The sequence below is a fragment of the Symphodus melops genome, assembly GCF_947650265.1.
Source record: "Symphodus melops genome assembly, chromosome: 3".
Lineage (NCBI taxonomy): Eukaryota > Metazoa > Chordata > Actinopteri > Labriformes > Labridae > Symphodus > Symphodus melops.
In genome coordinates, this window is record NC_136693.1 from 5,466,971 (window position 1) to 5,488,143 (window position 21,173).

The 21,173-nt window shown below is 40.9% G+C and overlaps 2 protein-coding genes across 3 annotated transcripts in view; both read right to left on the bottom strand.

The window, feature by feature from the left end:
* csnk1g1 (casein kinase 1, gamma 1) overlaps positions 1–10,134 on the bottom strand; it is a 29,520-nt gene extending 19,386 nt beyond the window's left edge. The window contains exons 1-4 of one of the 2 annotated variants that reach the window (XM_079340264.1): positions 9,892–10,134; positions 2,376–2,806; positions 1,883–1,923; positions 523–592 (exon numbers count right to left, since the gene is read on the bottom strand). In XM_079340264.1, the coding sequence (XP_079196390.1) occupies positions 523–592; positions 1,883–1,923; positions 2,376–2,562 (298 nt within the window). In that variant the 5' untranslated portion in view covers positions 2,563–2,806; positions 9,892–10,134. The remainder of the gene's footprint in view (positions 1–522; positions 593–1,882; positions 1,924–2,375; positions 2,807–9,891) is intronic. The other variant, XM_079340265.1, reaches the window with a different exon arrangement.
* Positions 10,135–11,291: 1,157 nt separating this feature from the next.
* On the bottom strand, positions 11,292–20,668 carry LOC306820861 (sorting nexin-1-like). Its single transcript, XM_079338877.1, has 15 exons — positions 20,518–20,668; positions 19,339–19,486; positions 18,317–18,429; positions 18,131–18,197; positions 17,977–18,020; positions 17,693–17,834; positions 17,531–17,609; positions 16,745–16,820; positions 16,493–16,606; positions 15,627–15,720; positions 15,289–15,494; positions 14,427–14,570; positions 13,681–13,761; positions 12,665–12,736; positions 11,292–12,475 (listed from the first exon to the last, which is right to left on the bottom strand). Exons 1-15 carry the CDS (start codon positions 20,632–20,634, stop codon positions 12,425–12,427), a joined length of 1,548 nt encoding a protein of 515 aa, XP_079195003.1. The 5' UTR covers positions 20,635–20,668; the 3' UTR covers positions 11,292–12,424.
* Positions 20,669–21,173: the final 505 nt, after the last annotated feature.

Consider the following 21,173-nt stretch of genomic DNA (forward strand, 5'->3'; position numbering starts at 1 on the left):
CATACACTGAAAGTATGCTCGGTAAGTTTGTTCGTCCAATCAGAGCTGGAGCTTGGGCACATGTTTGTTAATCCACAGAGAGCAGGACACAGCAGACGCAGAACACAGAACATATGCTACATCCTCAAACACAGCCTGCAACACTTCCTGCATGTTCGGCCTAGATAACGACAAGGAAGTCTTCACAGTGGAGCAGCTAAAAAAGGTCAGTAGTTGCATCTGTTCCGTGGTTGTGTGGAAGAAGCTTCATGTCAACGCCTTTCATATTGAATTGCCCCCTCTGGTAGGTCTGCTGTCAGGCAAGGTCATGGTTTAAACAAGCTCTTAATGCACGTAGGCGCTCAAACACTCATGACAACAAAGTCCTGGAGATTAAAGCTTCAGCTGCTGACCCGGCTTCCTTTAACGTGAGTGAAGTAATCACTTGTTGTGGAAATGATGAAATCTCCTGGGCTGATCTTAGTGCCAAAACATTGTCAAGCATTCATATAAAAAAAAGAAAAGAACCAAGTGTGATCTTACCTGTAGTTCCCAGTGTTTTGTAGAACCGGTACTCTAAATGCAGCTGTGGTGCCCTCGACTTCACTGGTTCCTGCACAGATGGATCACATCGAATCAACACTCCGTTAACGACAAAAACATAAAAAATAAAAATAAAAAAATCTAAAAATCGGTTAAAAAAAACAATGAATGGATTGTCTTTAAGTTGTGAACGTTTTTTTTTCTTCTTCCCCACCACGTGGCCTGTGAAGATTTTTAGATGACTCATGGTGCATTTACGGGCAGATACTTGCATGCCATCTGATGAGATGTAATTACAGGATTTGGGAAGAACCAGGAAAAACCCTCCCATCATGTAACACTAGAAGGTCTACCAGAATAACTGGCCTGCCGCTTTTCAACATAAAACACCAGTATGTCTTCTGACACAAACCTCACTCAGTGCATTCTTTTTGCAGATTCTTGAGTTATAAAAAAAATGTGCCCCTAGTCTATGTCCTCCCCAAGAGAGAAGTTTACAACTAGAATCAGTCTAGTTTGGAAGGTTTCTTCTCCAACGCTGACTCATCTCTAAATAGAACCTCTCACATCACAGTTACCTCACACTCAAACTTACAAAACTTCACATCTCTGTGGGAACATTTTAAATCCCATTAAAAAGATTAAAATATCAAGCTTGGGTTCAAATGAAATCTGTATTGTTTGACTGTTTCTTAAAGGTTTAAATCTTTAGATAATCTTTCACAAATACTTGATAAAGTCTGTCATTAACTAGTTCACTGATCACTAACCAGTAGTTCTACCTGTTTATTATCAGTACTGACAAATAGTAAACATGATCGAACGATTTCAGCCAGTTAACTAACTATAAATATAGGGTGTATTAATGAGGGTCGTCAGGAGAGAGATGTGATATGTTAGCATCAGAAGTCCATACTTGGTATGAGCCTTCATGAACTACAAGGCCTTTAGTGTGGTCACTGTATTTACTACTCTCTAGTGTACAATAATAAAGTCCTGAGTCAGCAGCCACTGGAAAGACACACCCACTGGATCCCAGCATCTACACACACACACACACACACACACACACGGTACCTCCCACAAACACACACACATGCTGATAGACAGACAGTTGGAAATCATCTGCACACTGCTGAGATAAATGATGACTAATGTGACAAATATTCCTTTTGAACGGGATAACTTTGTTCTTAGCAGCGAAAAATAAACGTTTGTGTTTATTGTGTGTAGAAACATTAATCTTTATTAAAGTTACCTCGTCGTGCATTGAAACCAGTCGTATCAATCACTGAGGAAATTATTTTAAAAGGGCAAAAGAGAAAAATCAAGCAAAGAAAGAAAGAAAGGGAGCACTTACCAGTTTAATAGCTACATACTCGTTGGTGTAGAGGTTTTTACCTGAAAGAAGACAGGAGAGAGGAGAGGCACACATGAAGCCAAGAGCAAAGACGAGACACATTCTTATTAAAAAGGTCTGACAAACTTTTCAGTATTTTAAACTGACTTTTTGGAGGCTGTGATTTAAAGTTCGCATCATTTCTATATTTGGTCTCTGATCATAGAAATCAGAGGGATAGCAGACGAGAAACATCTGGAGGTATTTAACAGTGTTAAATCTAAGGCACCACCATCTCCTTTCATCAAATGACCGGAACGCTGGATCAACTCCTCATGAAATATGTGAACCTTCAAGAAGACTGAATACAATACAGTGCTGCTGGATCAGACTGCAGTCCTATCACGTCAAGTGGCTCATGGGTGTAGTTGCACACAGCCGTAGTAATCTGCAGTAAGAGCTCCTGCGTTCACCTCGTCAATCATTCCTTTCTAAACAAACAGAATCAACCTACCGAGCTTCAGTTCACCAAAGTTTCCACAGCCGATCTTCTTGCCCACACGGAAATTTGGCCCCACCATGAGAACCCCGGAGGAGCTGGAGGAGCCGGATGGCCGGGACGAGTGTCCGCTGCGGCTTCCCTGGGACACTTTAGTGGCCCTGGCGGGCCGCTCGCCATATTTGTCTCTCTGTTGATCCATAGTGAGAGCAGCACAGGTCAGCGGGTGCCCGGAGTGATGTACAGGAAGGCCTCGTGGGCCGGGCCCACCACAGCCACAGCGCTGGTCACTGGGAGTGCCTGGATGGCACAGTCACTCTCATGAGACACAAGCTGGTACAGCTGACCGATACTCCCCCCCCTCGTCCTCTGCCTGTGACCTCTAACAGCTCGTCAACAGGCTGCTCGCTGGTCTCAACATCTGCCACAGGGGGAAGGTGGAAGACCTGTGAAACAAAAGACAATCACTTTAAAATAATGCTTTTAGCTGCAGAACGATATTCTGTGGAGAATTCACCTGCAGCCAGGTGAAGGGGTCGGTGACCTTTATGTGACTGACGGTGCAGAGGCTCTATGTGCAAAACCACTACGATCTCCAGCATCACAAAACAGCTGAATATCATTTTCTGTTTGCCTGTACGTTTTTTTTTACCAATCTTTTGTTGTTATTGAGATTTTATTGAACAACGTGTTGATTTAAAGGCGATTGTTCTCATCATCACTTCCTATAGTGGACTCTATTCCTTCATCCATATCAGGTTTTCTTTTAGGTCACGTCTTTCCTCAGAAGACGCCCCCCCCCCCCCCTTCCTGTCTGACGGGGATATTCTCTTGCTGTGAGGTCCACATGTGAACAGCCAGGTCAGGAGAATATCCGGAGCAGTCCTCCACAAAAGGTTTCAACTGATGAAATGAATAATCAGGCTCACATGTACTCCCACCACCCAGACATCACATTTTTCCTACACCGTCCGTAAGATAGCCAGTCGTCTTCTTCTTCTTCTTGTCATGAATGCTCTAAATCCCTGTTTACAAGTAAACAAAGCTACACAAGGACAGGACTGGCTTACTGTAACAGCACTGCGGAGCTCCACAGATAATCATCTCGTCAGTGAAAACACAGCAACCACTTTGAGCATCAACATAAATCTCAGGTCACAGTTTGCTGTGATGGTGAGGGCGTCTAAGACTCTCCGGCACCCACGGCTCTCGCCCGGCAGACACTGTCAGGGTGGAATATTATGTAAACAATTATATAAAGCCGTGTCTGCTCACAAGGACACCACAGCTTAACTTGATGGACGTCAAAACGCTCGGCAACATAAATGTAGGTCCAACCTCCTCTGGCTGTTAAAAGGCAGCTCGGTGTTTGATTCAGCAGTCAGTAAGGCAGGAGATGTTTTCATCTGCAGGCCTGGTTGGGGACTTCCTTTTCTCTAACTGCTCCTCGATCATACGTTACACTGAAGCTGCCTGTCATTTCTGTCCATAGGTTTATATCGACTCACCAAAAACACTGCTTGGCTTTAACAAACTACTTTTTTCAACCGATGAGAGCAACAGCAGCTGCTTTTTTCTGCTCATGGCAATGCTGTTATTCCTCAGCATGGAAAGGCTGCTGCTCAGAAGTGTGTGTGTGTGTGTGTGTGTGGGCTTCCAGATGACTCATGCTCGGTGTGGTCTGCACAGATCTCAGCATCAAAGACAGCTCGTTTTCTCTCAAGGGCAGTGTGCACTGTATTACATAAAGCCGGGACAGGAAAAAAAACAAAAAACATGGCTGTCAAACATGTTTGAGGCATCGACCGAGAGCGAGCTGTAGCGCTTTCCTTTGTACAAACAATCACTTGTAGGCCAGTGTCACGAGGCGTGGAGACGACTTCATCCAGGTGATGACACGGTAACCATCTTCAGACTCCTTGGTGATGGCAGCATCACATATTTAATGTGATTCCATCCATTCACACCAGCTGTGTTCCTACACTGCCCAAAGTCACCAGGAACGCTCGGAACCTTGCTTCCTTATTTACACTATTTTGGATTCAATTGGACGCCGATAGTGAAACACTGATCACTAAAACGACTGCAGTTACGTCGAGTTACAGTGGCAGCTTCATTAGACTACTGTCTCCAGTAGAAAGGCACCAGAAGGAATCCATTTATTGCCAAAAGTGTGTTCAACTGCACCTCAGAAACACGACGACACTCCCACTGACAAACACCTGCGCCTGTCCTCCGTTACACTCAGCACGTCACCATGACGTGCATCACAAGCATCATACGCCCCAGCTGAAGAGCGGCTCCACACATGTGAAAGAAGGCTTTCATTAATAATAATGATCTTTGCAGACTTCATATACTGAGAGTTTATTTTTGAAATCACACAGAGATGGTATTGTTTCCCTGATCACTGTAGAGTCCCGTACAGGGACATTATCTGATTTAGTCTGAGACAGGACCACTGAGCCCCCAGAGACCCCTGCACTAACCGAAGGGTGACGTCACTCATGTGTTGCTCATGAATATTTACAGCCTATGCAAAAAAAAAAACCAACGTTTTTTTTTTTATTCTCTGCTTAATAATTTAAATAAACTAAGAAATAAAAATATCTTTGCACTTAAAGTAAAAATAAAGGCCAGAACTCGAGCGGTGCTTTGAAGATACATGAAATCCAAAGAGGTTTTCACTTTTGTCATATCTGCTGCTTTGTATGAATGACTGTACACAGTGTGAACTGTAAATAGCTCTATTAAACCAAATGTGCCCTTTCTTTGCCTGTTTTACTCACTGGTCACTGGTTTATGCTTGGGAGCTCACCGCAGCCTCTTTGTATCTGAGACGTGTTCAGACATGTCTGAGCGGAGCATCGGGATGGAAAGAGAAAAGTGGTGCAAGGAACTACCGTATTTACACTTTATAGGACAGCTACATTTTATGAAGGGCAGCAAAACCATCTGCAACCTTTAATTAGACGTAACACACAGTAAGCTGTAATCATTCTGTTGGTTTGAAAAAGGCAACAGAACGTTCAAATGTCATTCAGACTACGTTTTTTCACAGCATCTTCACCTCCCAAGAAGAGACGCGTCAAACGCTATTCTAGATATCTCACAGGAAGTGGATAAGGAAAGAAGTGTCCGCTGTGGATGTGATGCAAACCAATAAAAAAAAAAAAAAGAAAAGAGCCCACACGACACGGACGACTGCTTCTGTCAGAGTTCAGCTGAAACTGTGTGAGAGGTGTTGATCCATCTATGGAGGACAGGAACAAAAACGCAGAACCCAGACACTGAAGCCCGAGTGAATCCACATCAGTCGAGCAGCTCATTAATAAAGTGAAGAGCAAATGAAAGCCCACCGGACTGTTTGTGTGGACTGGAAAACGTCTTGTGGTCTGTGGACAAAAGGCTTTGTGAGTGTTGATGAAATGTGGGGAATTCCCCGGCCTGTATCCCTGTGGAGGTGCCATGTCTCCTGATAAATGAGGATGTGTGCGAGGATACACACCCTTTGGCAAAAAGTTATCTTCTTCTATTCTCAGAACCGAGGACATATAAAAGCTTCAATCCTAGGACACGTGGCTCAGTGATCCTTCCAGGCTTCCTTCAAATGTGTTCAGGAAGCAGAGCGCAGAGCTGCTGCTCTACATGGAGTAAGTCAGAATCAACTCAGGCGGGACAATTAATGAAGTTACAGATTCAGTTCTGATTTAGTCGTGAGGCGATCGCGAGAACACGATGATGGAGATTAAACGAGTTTCCGTCGTGTGTGTGCTCAATGTTTCAAAGTGTTTGTTGGATTTTGGCCACATGAGAAAAATCACATTCAACACGACCTCACAACCTTATAATTGTCTTATTTATTGTATTTCTCCCCTAACAGAGCAGTCAGGGATCTGATAGGAGTACTCCCTTCCTGTTGGCTCCATGGACTCAGGCAGACAGTTGATTGTAAACTAAATTTCACTTTCGTGGATGAGAGAGGTTCACAGCGAGTAAGTGGGACCAACACAGAATACCAGCAAAAGAAACAATGGAAAGCTTTGTTATCCGAGGTTATAAAACGTTAACCCTTTCTTATCGGCAACAGATTTACAAGCAGACATTCCTAAGCACCTCACACAAGGGGACACGCGGATCATCTGGATACGAGAAACTATTGCATCACTGAGCCGTCCTGCTGGACGTCCATGTGCAGCCCGTCCACACAGACGTCCATGTGAATGAACAAACTCAAGTGCATGACTGGTAAAGAAGAGCGGTCAAAAGCGAGCACCAGTGCCAAACACAACGGGCACAAGAAGCTTTCAATTGATTACTTTTTTTTTTTCACGATCACAAACGCCAAAATCTGAACAAACGAGAAAACCAAATAATGTTGCAGCCCTGATACCAACTAATACTTCAGACAGCTTCACCCATTTCATCTTCTCAACATTCAGTGTCAAAGCACTTTATACAGCACAAGTGAACATGATCAAAGTCTTGTTGCAATGTTACCATTGCATATTTTGAACACGCGTCACTGTTTCAGTAACACTGTCCCAGTGTACTGTAGAGTGAGCATCAAACACACAGACACAACTGATCACAAGCAAACTACCACAGCAGCAGGTCACACTAAAAGTGGTCAAAGGATTTGTTGATTCTAGAGATAAAAATATATATTTCACGAACTCAGGAGAGTTGATGTTATTGGTTAATTGCCGTTTTTGAAATCCAGATGTATTGGCTCATATTTTTCCTTTCAGTTAAACATGAATGTGGCACTTAAAAAAGGACTAAGGCGTTGATTAAATGCTCCAAATTTTTCCATCCAAACATTTTGTGGGAATTAAAAAAAAAAAAAAGAAAAGAAAAGAAAAAAGAGTCTTCTGGCTGATTAGCATCTATTTAAACAGACTAATCTGTTGACATCTTTTCATTTTTACAGAAACATAAAGGCTCTGAGTGGAGTGATTAACCTTCAGCAGAAAGATCAGCCTGAGAGGGGGCCTGCCAACAGTGCAGACACCTACTGTGGCAGTGCCAACTAACAGCTGCCTCGCTCCTTAAAGCCAGCTCTTATGAAATATGACTGGAGGGAATTTTGATTAGCCCTAATCTTCCTCCTCCACCAAATCATAAATAAAACACATGCAATACATGGCTGCCGCATGCACCCACATCTATGACAAGGATCGCACGTGTCCACTTCCTGCTTTCAACCAAATCTGAAGATTATAGCAAAATTAGCCTACGTTAATCTTCATATTCATCTTAAATAGGCATACTAAGGAGGTGGAAATTATGTGTAAATTAAGTAAGCATTTGGTGAAGACAAGCCACTCACTACAACTTACTCATCTTTAATTTTTCCACAAGTTGTCAGATAAAGAAAACATGACATCCACATACGACTTGTTTTGTATATAAGTGCATTCAGTCATAAAGGAGGAAAGGTAAACACTAAATAATCCCATCATGGCCACTTGCGTGAAAGATTTAAAAGACGTTTCTTTAAAGGCATACTCGGTTCAAAATTAAGGATGTAAAGATTAATCGTGACGCAGTTAAAAATTCAAAGATGTCAAGGTTCAAATCCGTTCTCTGAAAAATGAATGGCAGTCGTATCGTGAAGCGTCAGCAGCTGTAGAGCAGAGGAGGTTGGTTGTTATAAGCAGGCGTTATCAACACAGTGGAAGCATTTTACCTTCCCCAAGAGAGAAAATTAAAGACAAAAACTATGTGCAAATATTACAAGACAGAACGTCACAAATGGCACAACCAACATGATGCAGCATTTAATCAACAGCACAATAAAAAGCTCCAATCACAAATGTGGTAGGGAGGAAGGTACACTGGTACATGTGTTATGGTCATGCCCCATGATCAGTCAGTATTGGAGGAAGATTCATAGTTACATTGTCAATGTTATCAAAAGGCAATATGTGCTCTGTCCAAAACTTTATATTTTAGGGGACTGTACAGTGCTGTCTTGTCTTCCACAATCACTGAAATATTGGACACAGACTGTTATCATGACTGGCCGACAGATCATCCTCAGGAATTGGAAGAAACCTGGAGAACCTTCTTTTCAGGACTGGATGACTGAAGTGGGCAGAACTGCTGCTTATGAAAGAATGTCATATAGGATGCTGGACAGAACTGAAAAATATTGTCTAAAGTGGGATATGGACCTCGATTATATCCAGATGTCACAGTAAAGATCAGGCAGACGCGCAAAGATGTGGGTTGAGATGCAAGCCACCTCTGAGAGTGATTGACCCGTCAGGAGTAGGGGTGGGATTTAGGGTGTTGATGGTTTGTACATTTGTTAACATATTGTGTATGTTGATTCTAATATCAGAAAATAAAAATTGCAAGTCAAAAAAAAAAAAAAAAAAGCTCCAATCACCTCCCGATTCTGTGAAAATAAATCGTATCGCGAATTGTATGGTTAGTTGAGCGAATCCTTACATCCCTATTTAAAACATTTATATGTTCTTGTTCATTAAGTTCTAGCTGGTGTGAAGCTGTGTAACATTCACTCATCTAACACACTTCACATCTTGATCACAAAATAGAACAATGTTGTTATCACACATCACATATAGTGCAGCAGGACTACAGCGGGATCACTTTTCAATAAAAAGTCAACTTCCAAACTGGTTTGATCTGCTCCTCTCTTAAAGTATGCCACTGAGCATTTTAGTGGATGTGGGTTAATCAATCATTTTACTAGATAGAGGGTAACTGAAAACTAACCATACATTCTCTATTGATCCAGTCTGTGCAGCTGAGCACCCCATCTACATTTACATGTGCCACATATTTGTCTACATTAGGAAGCAACGTAGCTTGACATTAATCCTGTGAAATGCACCTGACTCAACTTGCAAGAGTTAGATTGCAGCTTCACAACAACTGACTAGGCTGAGGAGGAGGAGGGCCCTTATTTTCGCACATTTTTTTATATATGGATATCCTGTGTCTGTCTTTGCATCCCAACTCTCTGTATTATAACATGCATGTGAGGAAGTGTTGGGGGGGGGGAGGGAAGCTGGAGATCCCGTACAGACGAATGGATCATTCGTATACAAGGCCCTCAGGTTGAATCATAACAAGGAGGCGAGTTGGCAGTCTCATGGACAAAGCCAGTCTGGCGTATTAGTGATGGACACATCGATTAGTAAGCATTAGCCAGGTTAGCTCCCCAACATTAGACCTGATCATACACCGAGCTAACGTTAGCAAAACTAGTATTTGGCTACATCGCTTGTTATGACTTCTACGCAAAATCAGAACACGTGTTTATTTTATTCTCACTGCTAACATTGAATAAAAACTGAAAAAAACCCGACCTGACTTATTCCTCGGTATGAAGGACTCGGCTAGCTAACACCTACTGATGGCTAGGTGACAGCTGGAACGAGCGCAACAAGGAAATTAGCTCCGTTAGCAACCACAATATTAGCGCAACAACCTAAAAAGACTTTACTGTCTAATGTCGCTCTGCTAGCGAGTCACAAACAATCACACACAGGCTCACCTTCACTGGGAATAAATCCGGACGATGTGGGGGCGACGCCTGTGTGTTTCACGGCGATTTAAATTAACACGAATCCCTGGAGATTGTGGTCTGGTTGGTTTTCGTTTGTTTCTTGTTGTTACTGATGTTTTCAGGCTAACAGCGGAGTCTTCTTCTTCTTCTTCTTCTTCTTCTTCTTCTTCGCTGCTGCTGCTGCTTGTGAAACGGTCCACACACCGGAAACAGAAAGACGGCACCGCCCGCTCCACCACATGCGCTTCCGTGTCACACTGATGATGATGAAGGGTAATTAACTGTTTAAGACTTAAAGTATTTAAATATATAATTAAAAAGATTTAACTTAAAGGCCTAACTGTCTTGTTAATCATTTCTCACCTGTCTTTCCATAAGTGAAAGTGTATAGGGTTTAAAGTATTATTTAATTTTGTTGTATTTTTTTATTCCTTTATTTAATTTATGTAAACATGCTCGTAGCTGTTTTTTAAAAAAAACAAAAACATTTTTGTCATTGACCCTGTTTATATTTTCTGTTTCCTAACAATTCTTAAGATTAGAACTGATCTCAAACTTTAAAGACTTTGATTCCAGATTAGACCCCTTTGGTTGTTCTCATGTTTCTTTTTGTTCATTAAGTCATATTAAGTCGTGCTCGGTCTATATGGTGCACATTGTTAGCCAGACTTTGATTATAAATAAAATATAAAAACATCCTGTTTCCTCTTTGTAAACTGCTGTAACCATAGTTTATATCTATGGCTGTAACAACATTTTCCACACTGGGGAATCAATAAAGTTGCATTTATTTATTGGCACTGTCTCAGCACTAGACCAGAGAAATTGTAATGAGCATCAGCCCTCCTACTTTCACGTTGTTATAGTGGTCTTTGAGCCAACATGTTAGTTTGATATTAAACTAAATTAAATATTTGAACACTTGGATTGTACTTTTTATGTCTGACAAATCCATGATGTGCTCTTGCCAGTTCTCATGTTTCAAGTTATTTAACAGGACAGTAAAGAATCTCTTTTCTCAAGATACTTTTTTTAAGGAGGACGATAGAGGAGTCGACCTGCAGATTTTGATGTTTCAAACGAGGAGCTGTGTTCAAACTGCTTTCAGGTCACACTGTTTCTGTTTGAAAGACTTTTGGCATAAAAAGTGGATTCGCTGTTCTAAGTTTTGGGACTTGCACATCTTATCAACAAAAGAAAAAAAATGTACGAAGATTCAAGTGTCGTTTCAAACCAACAGCTGAACCTCAAGTTGTGAACAACATTTCTTAAAGACTTAAAGCCTTTCCGGTATATGAAGCACATAGATCCGTTTTTTTACGATTCATCCATTTTACTGAATTTATACTTCAATGAAACAAACAGACAAAACAAAAGTGAACACAGAGTCCAAAGGTTAACCAATCATATTTATTTTGGACATCTACCTGTACAGCATTTCCAGGGAAATGTTTGTGCCAATGCAAAGTGGTTACAAAAATAAAGAACATTCTTACATGAGAATGACATGAAAAAGAAAAAAAAAACTACACTTACAAATGCAGAATAAGAAAAGGGACCATATCACTTGAATGTCTGTGCCCTTCTGTCATCTTCAAATCAATGTTACAAAAAAAAAGAAGAAAAAAGACTACTTTTAATTTCAGTGTTTGTATGACTCCATTCAAATACTGTACATGTGTTTACATCTGATCGAGAGTCATACACGGATAGTTAAGAATCTCGGCCGTACTCCCAAATGAGTTCCTTTGAGCCTCATTTTCTGAACAAGAATTTATTTTAAGTGTTTCTGCGGAAGAAATGGATTCATATTATAAACATCATTCGAACAAATACATAGTTGTCGAAAATACAAACAAGGGATTTCATTTCTCAGTCTGCACTCACTGTAATGTCACATTTCTGTTGTCATTTGTACAAGTCTTTAAGCTTGTCAAATGTACATTTGAATGACTTATATGATCTGTAATGGATCGTGTTATATACTGTAACAATGTGCTAATACTCTTGGTAGATGAGCTCATCAATAGTGGTTTCTTACTAAAACAAAAGACTTTTTGAACCATGTTTAGAGCTTAGTGCTTCAAAATAATCATCCATCATGCATCGATCAACATGAGCTGTTAGAGACTGGAATGCTTTACAAACGTCTATCTTCTACTATAAACTATAGACAATGTTACTCTAGGGCAGTCGTTCAGTGTTAGTATGCTGATTTAACAAACACACTTTTATATATATACTGTATGTCCCATGAGGGGCAAACAGCGGGCATTCTTTCCTGCTTTAAACCATCTGTAAATCGAGAATACAAAGAATAACACCAAAGTAATGTTGTATTTTTGCGGCAGCTTATTTTATCAAAGAACTGTACAAGTTAAGAGAATACACTATGAATAAAAAGAGACAAAAATGGATGGATGCTTGTTGTGTGTTTGAAAATTGTCCTCTCAGCTCTGGTAAAGAGGTAAAGTGTTCGAAAAAAGGCAGTCGAGGTCGTTACAAAAAGTCTCCCTCTTCATTAAGCTATAGCCTTCGCCTCAGGCAGGAACGCCTCCCAGAACTTTATAAGCTGGAGAAAGGAAGACAAGCAAACCAGTTCAAGCATGTTGTCACAGTTTACATTCAATACGTTTTAATGAATACTCAAAACAACAAGTAATCCAGGTCACTATCAATTAAAAAAATAGAACACAAATGTCAGGTCACAGTGAGAGCGACCACAGTGTGCATGTTCAATACTTTAAAGAGACGTGTTTACCCGTTGTTGAGACTGCATCATTGCCTCCAAATATTTGATTATCTGGCTCTTGAAGTCCTTGGATTTTTCTTTCTGAAAAGACAAAAGTGTTGTTGTGTGTCAAGCTCAGTGCCGACATTAAGGAGGACTGTAGGAATTTCTGGCAGAATTTCACCTTCAGCAAAGGTCCACAGAGAGCAGAAATAGTCTTACAAGGTCAGACTTTAATGTGAGACTAATCCAAAACACAGTTAAAGAATGTCTGAATAGAAATGAGCGTAACAGAATATTTATAAAACATGGCCCTGTGAATTCATGAAATCATTTTCCTTCATTGAAGTTTGTTGAGTGTCCATAAACAGGAGAAAGAATCAAGCTGTCTGACTTGAGGCGTGAAGGTCACTATGCTTTTCTACTTTTTCATGAACAGCCGAACGCTTCACGTACGGTGCACAGGTGAGAGGAGGCACTCACAGCTGTGAGGCTCAATGAGTTCATTCAGAGACAAGCTAACATTCGTTGTAAAAATCATTCTCTGTGCTCAGAACAGACGTGTCAGTCGTCTGCAGCAAACCTGAGGGTGCTGTCAATACTGGAATGATCCGGATACTAAGCGTAAGTGAGCAAGAACAACACAATGATGTTTTTAATGCGACTAAAAAAATGACACATCAATCTGTCTGATTCATTTTAAACGACATCAACGTAATGTAATATTAATGTGATAAAAGCAGGAGCAGCTGTACGTCAGCATCATTCAGATCGATTTGCCATGTCTGCGTTGTCACAGCAGCACGAGCGTTTCAAAGGTTTGTCCTTCCCTTCATCATGTCCCTGCAGAGACACGACGACAGCAGCAGGACAGACACGTTTACAGTCTGCTTCCTTCATTTAGAGAGAGTGCAGTGTCACATTGACATTCAAGTCTTTATCTGACACCGGGGATTTAAAATCCACTTCTTCCAGAGTTGTAAGAAGACATTCAAACGTTTGTTGTTGTTGTTGCTTTAAAAGCTTTCATAAAAGAATGAACATACCTCAAACCTGAGAACCTCCTTGCGTACAGTTATGCCGATCCGGTCGAAGTCTCTCTCATACTGGGTGACCCTTCCCTCCCACTGAACACACGAGGAGGAGAAGGACAAGAGTAAAGAAATGTTTCAGGATGTGATAGTGAAATCTTAAAACATGTATGAATAGTAGCGATGTCATGAAGGAGCTCGGGTTCAAGTCTGACCCCCGGCCCACTCTCTCTTGCCAATTTCCTGCTCTATCCATTATCCTCTCAAATAAAGGCTTTTCTTATTTTCTGAGCATGTCTTTCATCAGAAAATAGAGTGGGGGGGGGAGAAGAAGATCACAATGAAATCTAAAAGTAACTGCGTTATCTGATGGAAAAACAAAACCCCGTAAGGCATTTAATAAAGAAAAACATGAACATTTTTTGATTTATAAAGATTACAGTGAAATCAATTAATTTTAAAATAGAGGTAAAAATGACCATCTGAAATCTCACAGTGAGCCAGGAAAGCAGCCTGTCCTCACATTGAAGAGGCTGAACCAGCACATTGTAGTATTTGACGGTCAAGATAAAGGCCACAAACATTCAATCAGCTTCTTTTAATTTGTTGCAGAACATTTTTGTCTCCTCAGGTCATTGAAGATTTTAAAACCCCCAAAAAAACGACACTATTCTAAATCCTCTCCTTTTCCTGTGAGCAACAACCAGATGTTTGAATGAGACATCTTTGAACTCCTCTCCAACGGAAGAGTCTTTCGTTACCTCAGAGATCTCTTCTTTGGCCTGCTGCAGTTTGTCGGGTTTGTTCGCCCACAGTAGCTTGGCCTCAGCCTCTCTCTTCTTCTGGAGCGTGCTCTGAGCCTCCTGCCATCGCTGCCACGCCCGCATGCGCTGGTCAAAGCACCCCTGTGCACATCAGTTTTAGGTTAGACCACTGATTTAGTAACACATCAGTCCAAATACCAAAACAGAGGAAAGCTGTGTGACTGTATAATTAAACATGTATTTATTACCGTCTTCAGGTGGTTCTGACAAAAAGGAAGATACTTCATGACGGGATTTTGGAAAAACATTTGCAAACCAGTCGCACTCATATCCTTGGAGGGCCAAACATCACTTTTTAACACTTTGTTGAAAAATCTTTCTAAGAACTTTCCTGGAACATCGCATCTATAACTTTACAATTCATCAAGCAGACGCTTTTGTCCACAACGACGTACAGCGAGTAAATACAACACAAGGAAAATGCTGTTAGAGTCTTGTGTCCTGGTGTAGTGAGTAAGGAAGTTGGTATTTCATGGTATGGTATGTGTGCATACCAGTTTGTTTCTAGGAATCTATAAGAATCATGGAGAGGATGGACAACATTTATCAGCTTTCCCCCCCAGAAATGTAAGTAATAGAGGGGAGTGAAATACTTGCAGAGAGAAGTGAAGCAATTCAAAACAAACTCACTGATTATAATTTGATCTTCTATTCCCAAATCACAATGTGTTCCTGATGTACAGCACACACGTTGTCGGGCACACACAAGTCTTTCCAGGCCACACTACTTCGAAAGAATCTTAATCTCATCTTTACTTCCTCCTACTCGTTATCGACCCTCCTGCTGCTGTGAGCTTACCCTCATAGCACCCAGCAGGCGGATGTAGTCGGCCAGCATCTCTTCAAAGATGAAGAAGTCACTGGATGCCTGCTCCTGATGCAGCTGCTCCATCTTATCCTCCACCTCTGCCAGCTGGGACAGGGCTCGAGACAAGGCTGTGTTGTCCTCAGAGTTTCCCAACATGGCCATACTTTTGGCAAACACCGCTGTGTTCCCACACAGCTCTGGTTATGAGGGAGGAAACAGAGAACGTATTGAGTCTTCAAGTTTCACCTCACAGAAGCTCGCAGCTGGACTCTTTCCTCAGCTGTGAATGAGCAGAAGACGTAAAGTCAAGAAAGGCAGAAGAAGCTCACCCTTCCTGTGATTGACGAGGGAGTCGACCAAGGCATGAAGCTTCCTCAACTGCTGCTCCTCGCTCTCCACTTCCTGAAACTTGTCCTCAAACCACTGAGAGGAAAAAAAAAACACATTGAATAAACCTCTTTGTATCTCAGGACGCACTCACCCTACACTCAGTTGTCCTGTACTGTCCCCCCACTCACACTGCTCCAGGACTAACTCGGCATGAGCACTGTTACCTCTTGTACATAATGAAATACAATAAACAACATACATAGCTTTTCTGATCAAGTGTGATTAGTTTACAAAACAGCCAGGCTAAAAAAAAAAAAAGAATTTTTTTTTAAAAAAAAGGGACATAAGCGTCCGCACGTCATTTTTTCCAGATACATTTTTTAAGATTTTGGTTGTCTCTGTGTCCTGACAGTAATTAATAATCCATGAGTTCTGTAGCAGCTGTAAACATGTAAAAACTTCCACTATTGTCGGCACTCGACCACATTTTATAAACCAAACAAGCCTCTCTACCCTATGCATGCATGAGCCCACACTCAAAGCAGGAGCTGAACCTCGCTTCTGGACCAATGGCGCTTGTGCATGTAAGTGAGGGGCGGGACTTTTGAGGGAGCCCACAAATGGAATACACTTAAGTTATCTTTTATGCAAGTGTTAAATAATCAGAAAAAAAGCAACAGGCCAAATTAATTTAAAAACATCCAGATGTATTTTATAATTCATGCTACACAGTCTTGTGGCAAAATTGTGGGTAATGTTTTTTTTCATTGTTTAATAGTTGTGCAGCCTTCACTGATTTCTTCACGTTATTTTTTTTAAATTGAACGTCGACATCGAGGTCACGCTCCATCCAGAGTTCCCTTACTGTGTCAGACTCATTCATCTTGATCGTCATCTTGTTGACAGCGTCTGATGCCTTATTGATCATTTTGAGGAAGCCGGCTCCGCTCAGAGCCTGAGTGTTCACCGCTCGGGGAAGCTGGAAACAAACAAACGCAAACACATCAGCTAAGCGTTCATCTGTAGACGGGTAGCCTCCTTGTATTCTTTAAATGGTGTACAGTTTTAGAGAGCAGCTTTTTTTTAAAGAAAATCTTCATCATCTGCCAATACTCACATCCTCTCTCTCCAAGAACTCACGCACATCGGGATCCTGCAGCAACATTGGATGAGACACGATTCTCTGAAGATACCTACAACCAAAACATGACGTGACAAAGTGAACAAGAAGTTACCCCGAGGAGAAATAAGGTGAATGAAACCTTTGAGAGAAAATATCTGATGCACATATCTTCCCTCTGAACATGTCTTCAGTGTTTCAGTCACGACTCCTGCATCCATCGTCAAACTAACCTGCGCTACCATTACCTCTGTTATACTACCTTCATGTTTTGAAGAAACAACACATGTTCATGGATCCCTTAGTATCTTTATATATTTATAAATAAGCCTTGTTTTCCACTGTCTATGAAATAACTGATGATCACAACCATGAAGAGTTCCTACCACAGTTGGCTTCATAAACGTCGAGGTTTAAAGATTATAAAGAGCTAAATATTTGTTTATTTTAATCACTAGTCAAAATGGGAATTCAAGATATGGCTTTTTTCTGAACACTACTTTTTCACGAGTTGCATTCATACAGTTTTTTTATTTTCATCCTCCTATTATTGTATTTTTATTGTTTTACTGTTTTTTTATAGTGTGCTTTTTTTTGCCTGTACAGCACTTTGGTCAACCAAGGTTGTTTTAAATGAGCTATAGAAATAAACTTTGATTGATTGATTGATTGATCTATAAAGCTGATCCACATGTCTTAAAGATGCAGGGTAACTCTACCCAATATGAGCACTACTTATCGTCTCTGAATCATTTCATCCTTAGAACATGAATGAAGTCTTGCCTCTCCAAAGCTGCTCGTCTTCTCTCCAAAAACTCGAGCGATGACGGGTCGTCCATTCCCACCTTCACTTTGGTCATTCCTGAGGAGACAAACAAACAGTCACCAAACGGAGACAAGAAAAAGGAAAAGCCCGACGCACCGGACCAACACGCGAGGACCCACCGACAACACTTTTCTCAGGCGGTGGAGGGATGATGCAGCCAAGGAGGGAAGGCTTGACAGACAGCTTCTCATATAAACCCAGGAAGTCACTGTAACGTCTCCTCACAGAGAACACTTTACTCCTGAACATGGCCAAGGACGTCTGGACGTAGAGACAGTAACACAAGAAGGACACAGAACTTTAAGAACACCTACTATCAGGAAAAGTTGGACGTTTTAAAAGCCATGTAAAAAAAAGCTTAAATATATAAGTATATAAAATACAAACAAGCTTTACGACTGACCCTGGTCGATACTTTGTAGGCCATGTATGCATTCATGCCATCTCCTAAAAAGACACAACCATAGAGACACGTGAAGATAGAAACTTAAGTTTTTTTCAAGTTTGTGTCACTAACTTGAAAGAACTTGAAAGAATAAATAAAAAAAGACACTGACCGACTTTCTCTGGGTTTGTGACAGCAACATCCACATCAAAGCTGTCCATGGCCTCATCCTCCTCCAGCTGTTATAAACCAGGACAACGACAGTCTTTAAATGGAGAATCAAGTGTGGGCATTGCAAAAACAATTCACAACTGTTTCCAAGTTCTCAGACAGTCTCAGCTCTGTCATGGCCCCTCACCTGCTCCAGTGAGGTGGGCTGCAGCGCTGCAGGGCTCTGAGTGAACGAGGAGGCGGAGAGCTCCTTACGAGCAGAGCTGGAGGCTTTGTCTATACTCGGCTCTGCATGGGCCTCTGGGAAAAGAAAAGACTTTTGATGTCTTGATCCAAAAAGTAAAGACGACTTTAGTGTGTGTCAAACACAATCACACACACACACCGCACCAGGTCAAACTATATCACCTGATTCCCCCAGAACACGGGAATGCTTTGGTACCTCCCAGTAAAAATGCTTTAGTGAAGGTGTTGGGGGAAGGAGAAAAACAGTGCAGGTCTGTCATCGTTTAAATATATATTTATAAAATATTGTAAGTGTTTCAGTAATATTTCACATTTTATGTGATTTAAGTGTAATTTGGACCCTAACTTCATTAAACATATCAGATGTGCAGAGAAACAGCAGTTCGTCGAGTCTCCACTTGAAGCGAAGTAACCCTGATAAAAGCTTTTTTTTTTTTGCAGCTTAAATAAAACCTTTTTGTATTCATTTCTAATTTCTTTGCTGGGACATCTCTTTATATTTTTAACTCTGCTAATACACAAGTTAACAACTTAGTACACAGATGTTTTTATGTACTGCAGCTGGATCTAAAAGTGAAGGATATGTGCTTTCATATTACTTCATGACACCAAGGATTTAAACTTCCATGCAAAGTATGCAGATTACTTCATTTTTGACTTCTAGAGTGGGCACAAGCTCTGGAAAAGTTGAGTCCAATCAATCCTGCCAAGTGAAAGCTCACATTAACAGTCAGAGTCTGTAAAGCGCGCTTACTGCTCGTACATCTGCAGTCTCCGAGCTCGAGTTAAAACCATTAGTAAATTAGCTGATTAGCCTCATGAGCACTAAAGGGAATCACGTGTAAAATCAGTGGAATGTCCCTTTAAGATCTGCATTAAAATGGTCTGGGATGACCGTGGCTTCAAATAAAGTGTCACACACGACATCGCTGGCACTCTATGATGCAGAAAAAGCTTACGAACCAGCAAACAGGTCATTGTCGTCATCCGAGTGAACTCCGTTGGAGTTGGCTGCGGCGCTGTTGACCTTCTCCTCACTGAAAATGTCTGAAGGCTCTTCATCGGCACCGCCTGGCTGAGAAACTCCTCGACTCACAGCCACGGGGTTACTCTGTTGACAGATAAGCCAGAATAAGGTCAAAGCTGTGATCGGACTAAAGATGTAAAAAGAAATATATACAGTAATGAACAGATGTAAACAATCCATGTAAATATATATCAAGAGTATTTATATGCAACGTTTGTCATTTTGGTGAACAATATTAATTTCTATTGCATTTAGAATTATATTTTGGTTGGCATCAGAGGGGTTCATGTCTGAATTTTTTTTCTCCACATTTAACACGAGAAAAAACAAACTCAGCTGGTATTTTTTTTGAAAAACGCATGCATCTTAATTGAAATAAAAAAAATACCTGATTTCTAAAACTGTCACTTTAAGCTCTGGTGAAATACGCTTTAAGAATTTACCAAACAGTGGACCATCTGACATAACAATCAGCAGATAAATAACATCATACAAATATGACTTTGATGTGCATTAATCATCTTCACATTAAATGCATTGCAGTAACAATCAGAGGCCAGTCTCCTGCACTGAGTACTTCTTCTTCTTTACTTCTTCCCTTATATTTTCTTTACTCCATGTTTAGATTGAAGTACTTTGAGACATTTAAAAAGTGCTTATCTTAACACTCCCTCCTGTTCACTGTAGATAAGTAAAACTGAGAGAGGGCGTTCATCTGAGATGGACTTCAGGCCCGGGCCTCCACCTCAAAGATCTTAAAGAGGATGATAGATACTGTACAAGCAGTCCACATTAAAAGCAAACAGACATTTTGAAGCATCAGGACTGCCGAAAAGACAGAAACAAAGCTCAAACATGATGCTTACACGCCCAGTGTGTTTTTTTCACTGTGCACAAACTTCTACATTTGTGAATCGTCTTTGTTAATATTTGAATGCAAAAAAAGACAGTTTCTGGCCTCCCTGTCAGTCGCTCTCAGTGTTTTTTTTTTTTTTTTTTGGGGGGGGTGTCTTGAATGCAGGTCAGATGAGATAAAGAGGCTGACGCTGACCTGAAGTGCCTTTAACGCACTCAAAAACCTTCACACTCCTGACGTCATTAAACTTCAAACCTACATTATTCACGAAGATGTCCTCTCCCTCGTCGCTGTCTCCGTCTGCCATGTCCAGCGGTCCGGAACCGGGTTCCGAAACAGGGAAAGGAGGAGGACTCCGATCTGAGCTGGCCGCCATATTCCGTGTTGTGAGAGGGACTGACGGTGACGTAGGCGGAAGTTGCTGGACAGTTGAGATCAGACGACTGCAGCGACACCTGCCGGCCGTGGAGCTACACGACGACGCAAATACGTTGTAAGTATCAAAGTATGGCACATGGCACACATTTTGTTTTATGAATTGTCTACAATCCCAGTCTTCACATGTTTCAAATGTTGCTTAACTATCTGAAGCACGTTAATTTTTTTGTGGATATATATATATATATAATATATATATATATATATATATATATATGTTTATCTTATTTTTTTTAATGGATGCAGAATGGTTATTTAAAAATATATGTATTTTCTTTGTTCTTGTTGACAAATTCCTAATTTTATTTTCTAATTTAATTTTCAACTTTCAGGGGTAGGCAGGTATGAGGTTTTCTACAACAGTGTCTTCTGCATTAAATAATTGAATTGTGTTTTTTTGTCAAACTCTTCAGTTACGTTGCAACTCATCTGATGTGACTGTGATAACCATAGTAGCTTCCCCGAGTCAAGATGATT

Bases quoted from the DNA above. Each gene is read 5' to 3' on its own strand.
- LOC306820861 (XM_079338877.1), bottom strand. From the start codon at position 20,634: ATGGCGGCCAGCTCAGATCGGAGTCCTCCTCCTTTCCCTGTTTCGGAA. The intron at 18,430-19,338 runs GTTCGTAAGCTT...TTCTTTTCCCAG, and splicing joins CGACAATGACCTGTTTGCTG to AGGCCCATGCAGAGCCGAGT. The intron at 16,821-17,530 runs GCAAGACTTCAT...TTTTGGTTGTAG, and splicing joins AGACGAGCAGCTTTGGAGAG to GTATCTTCAGAGAATCGTGT.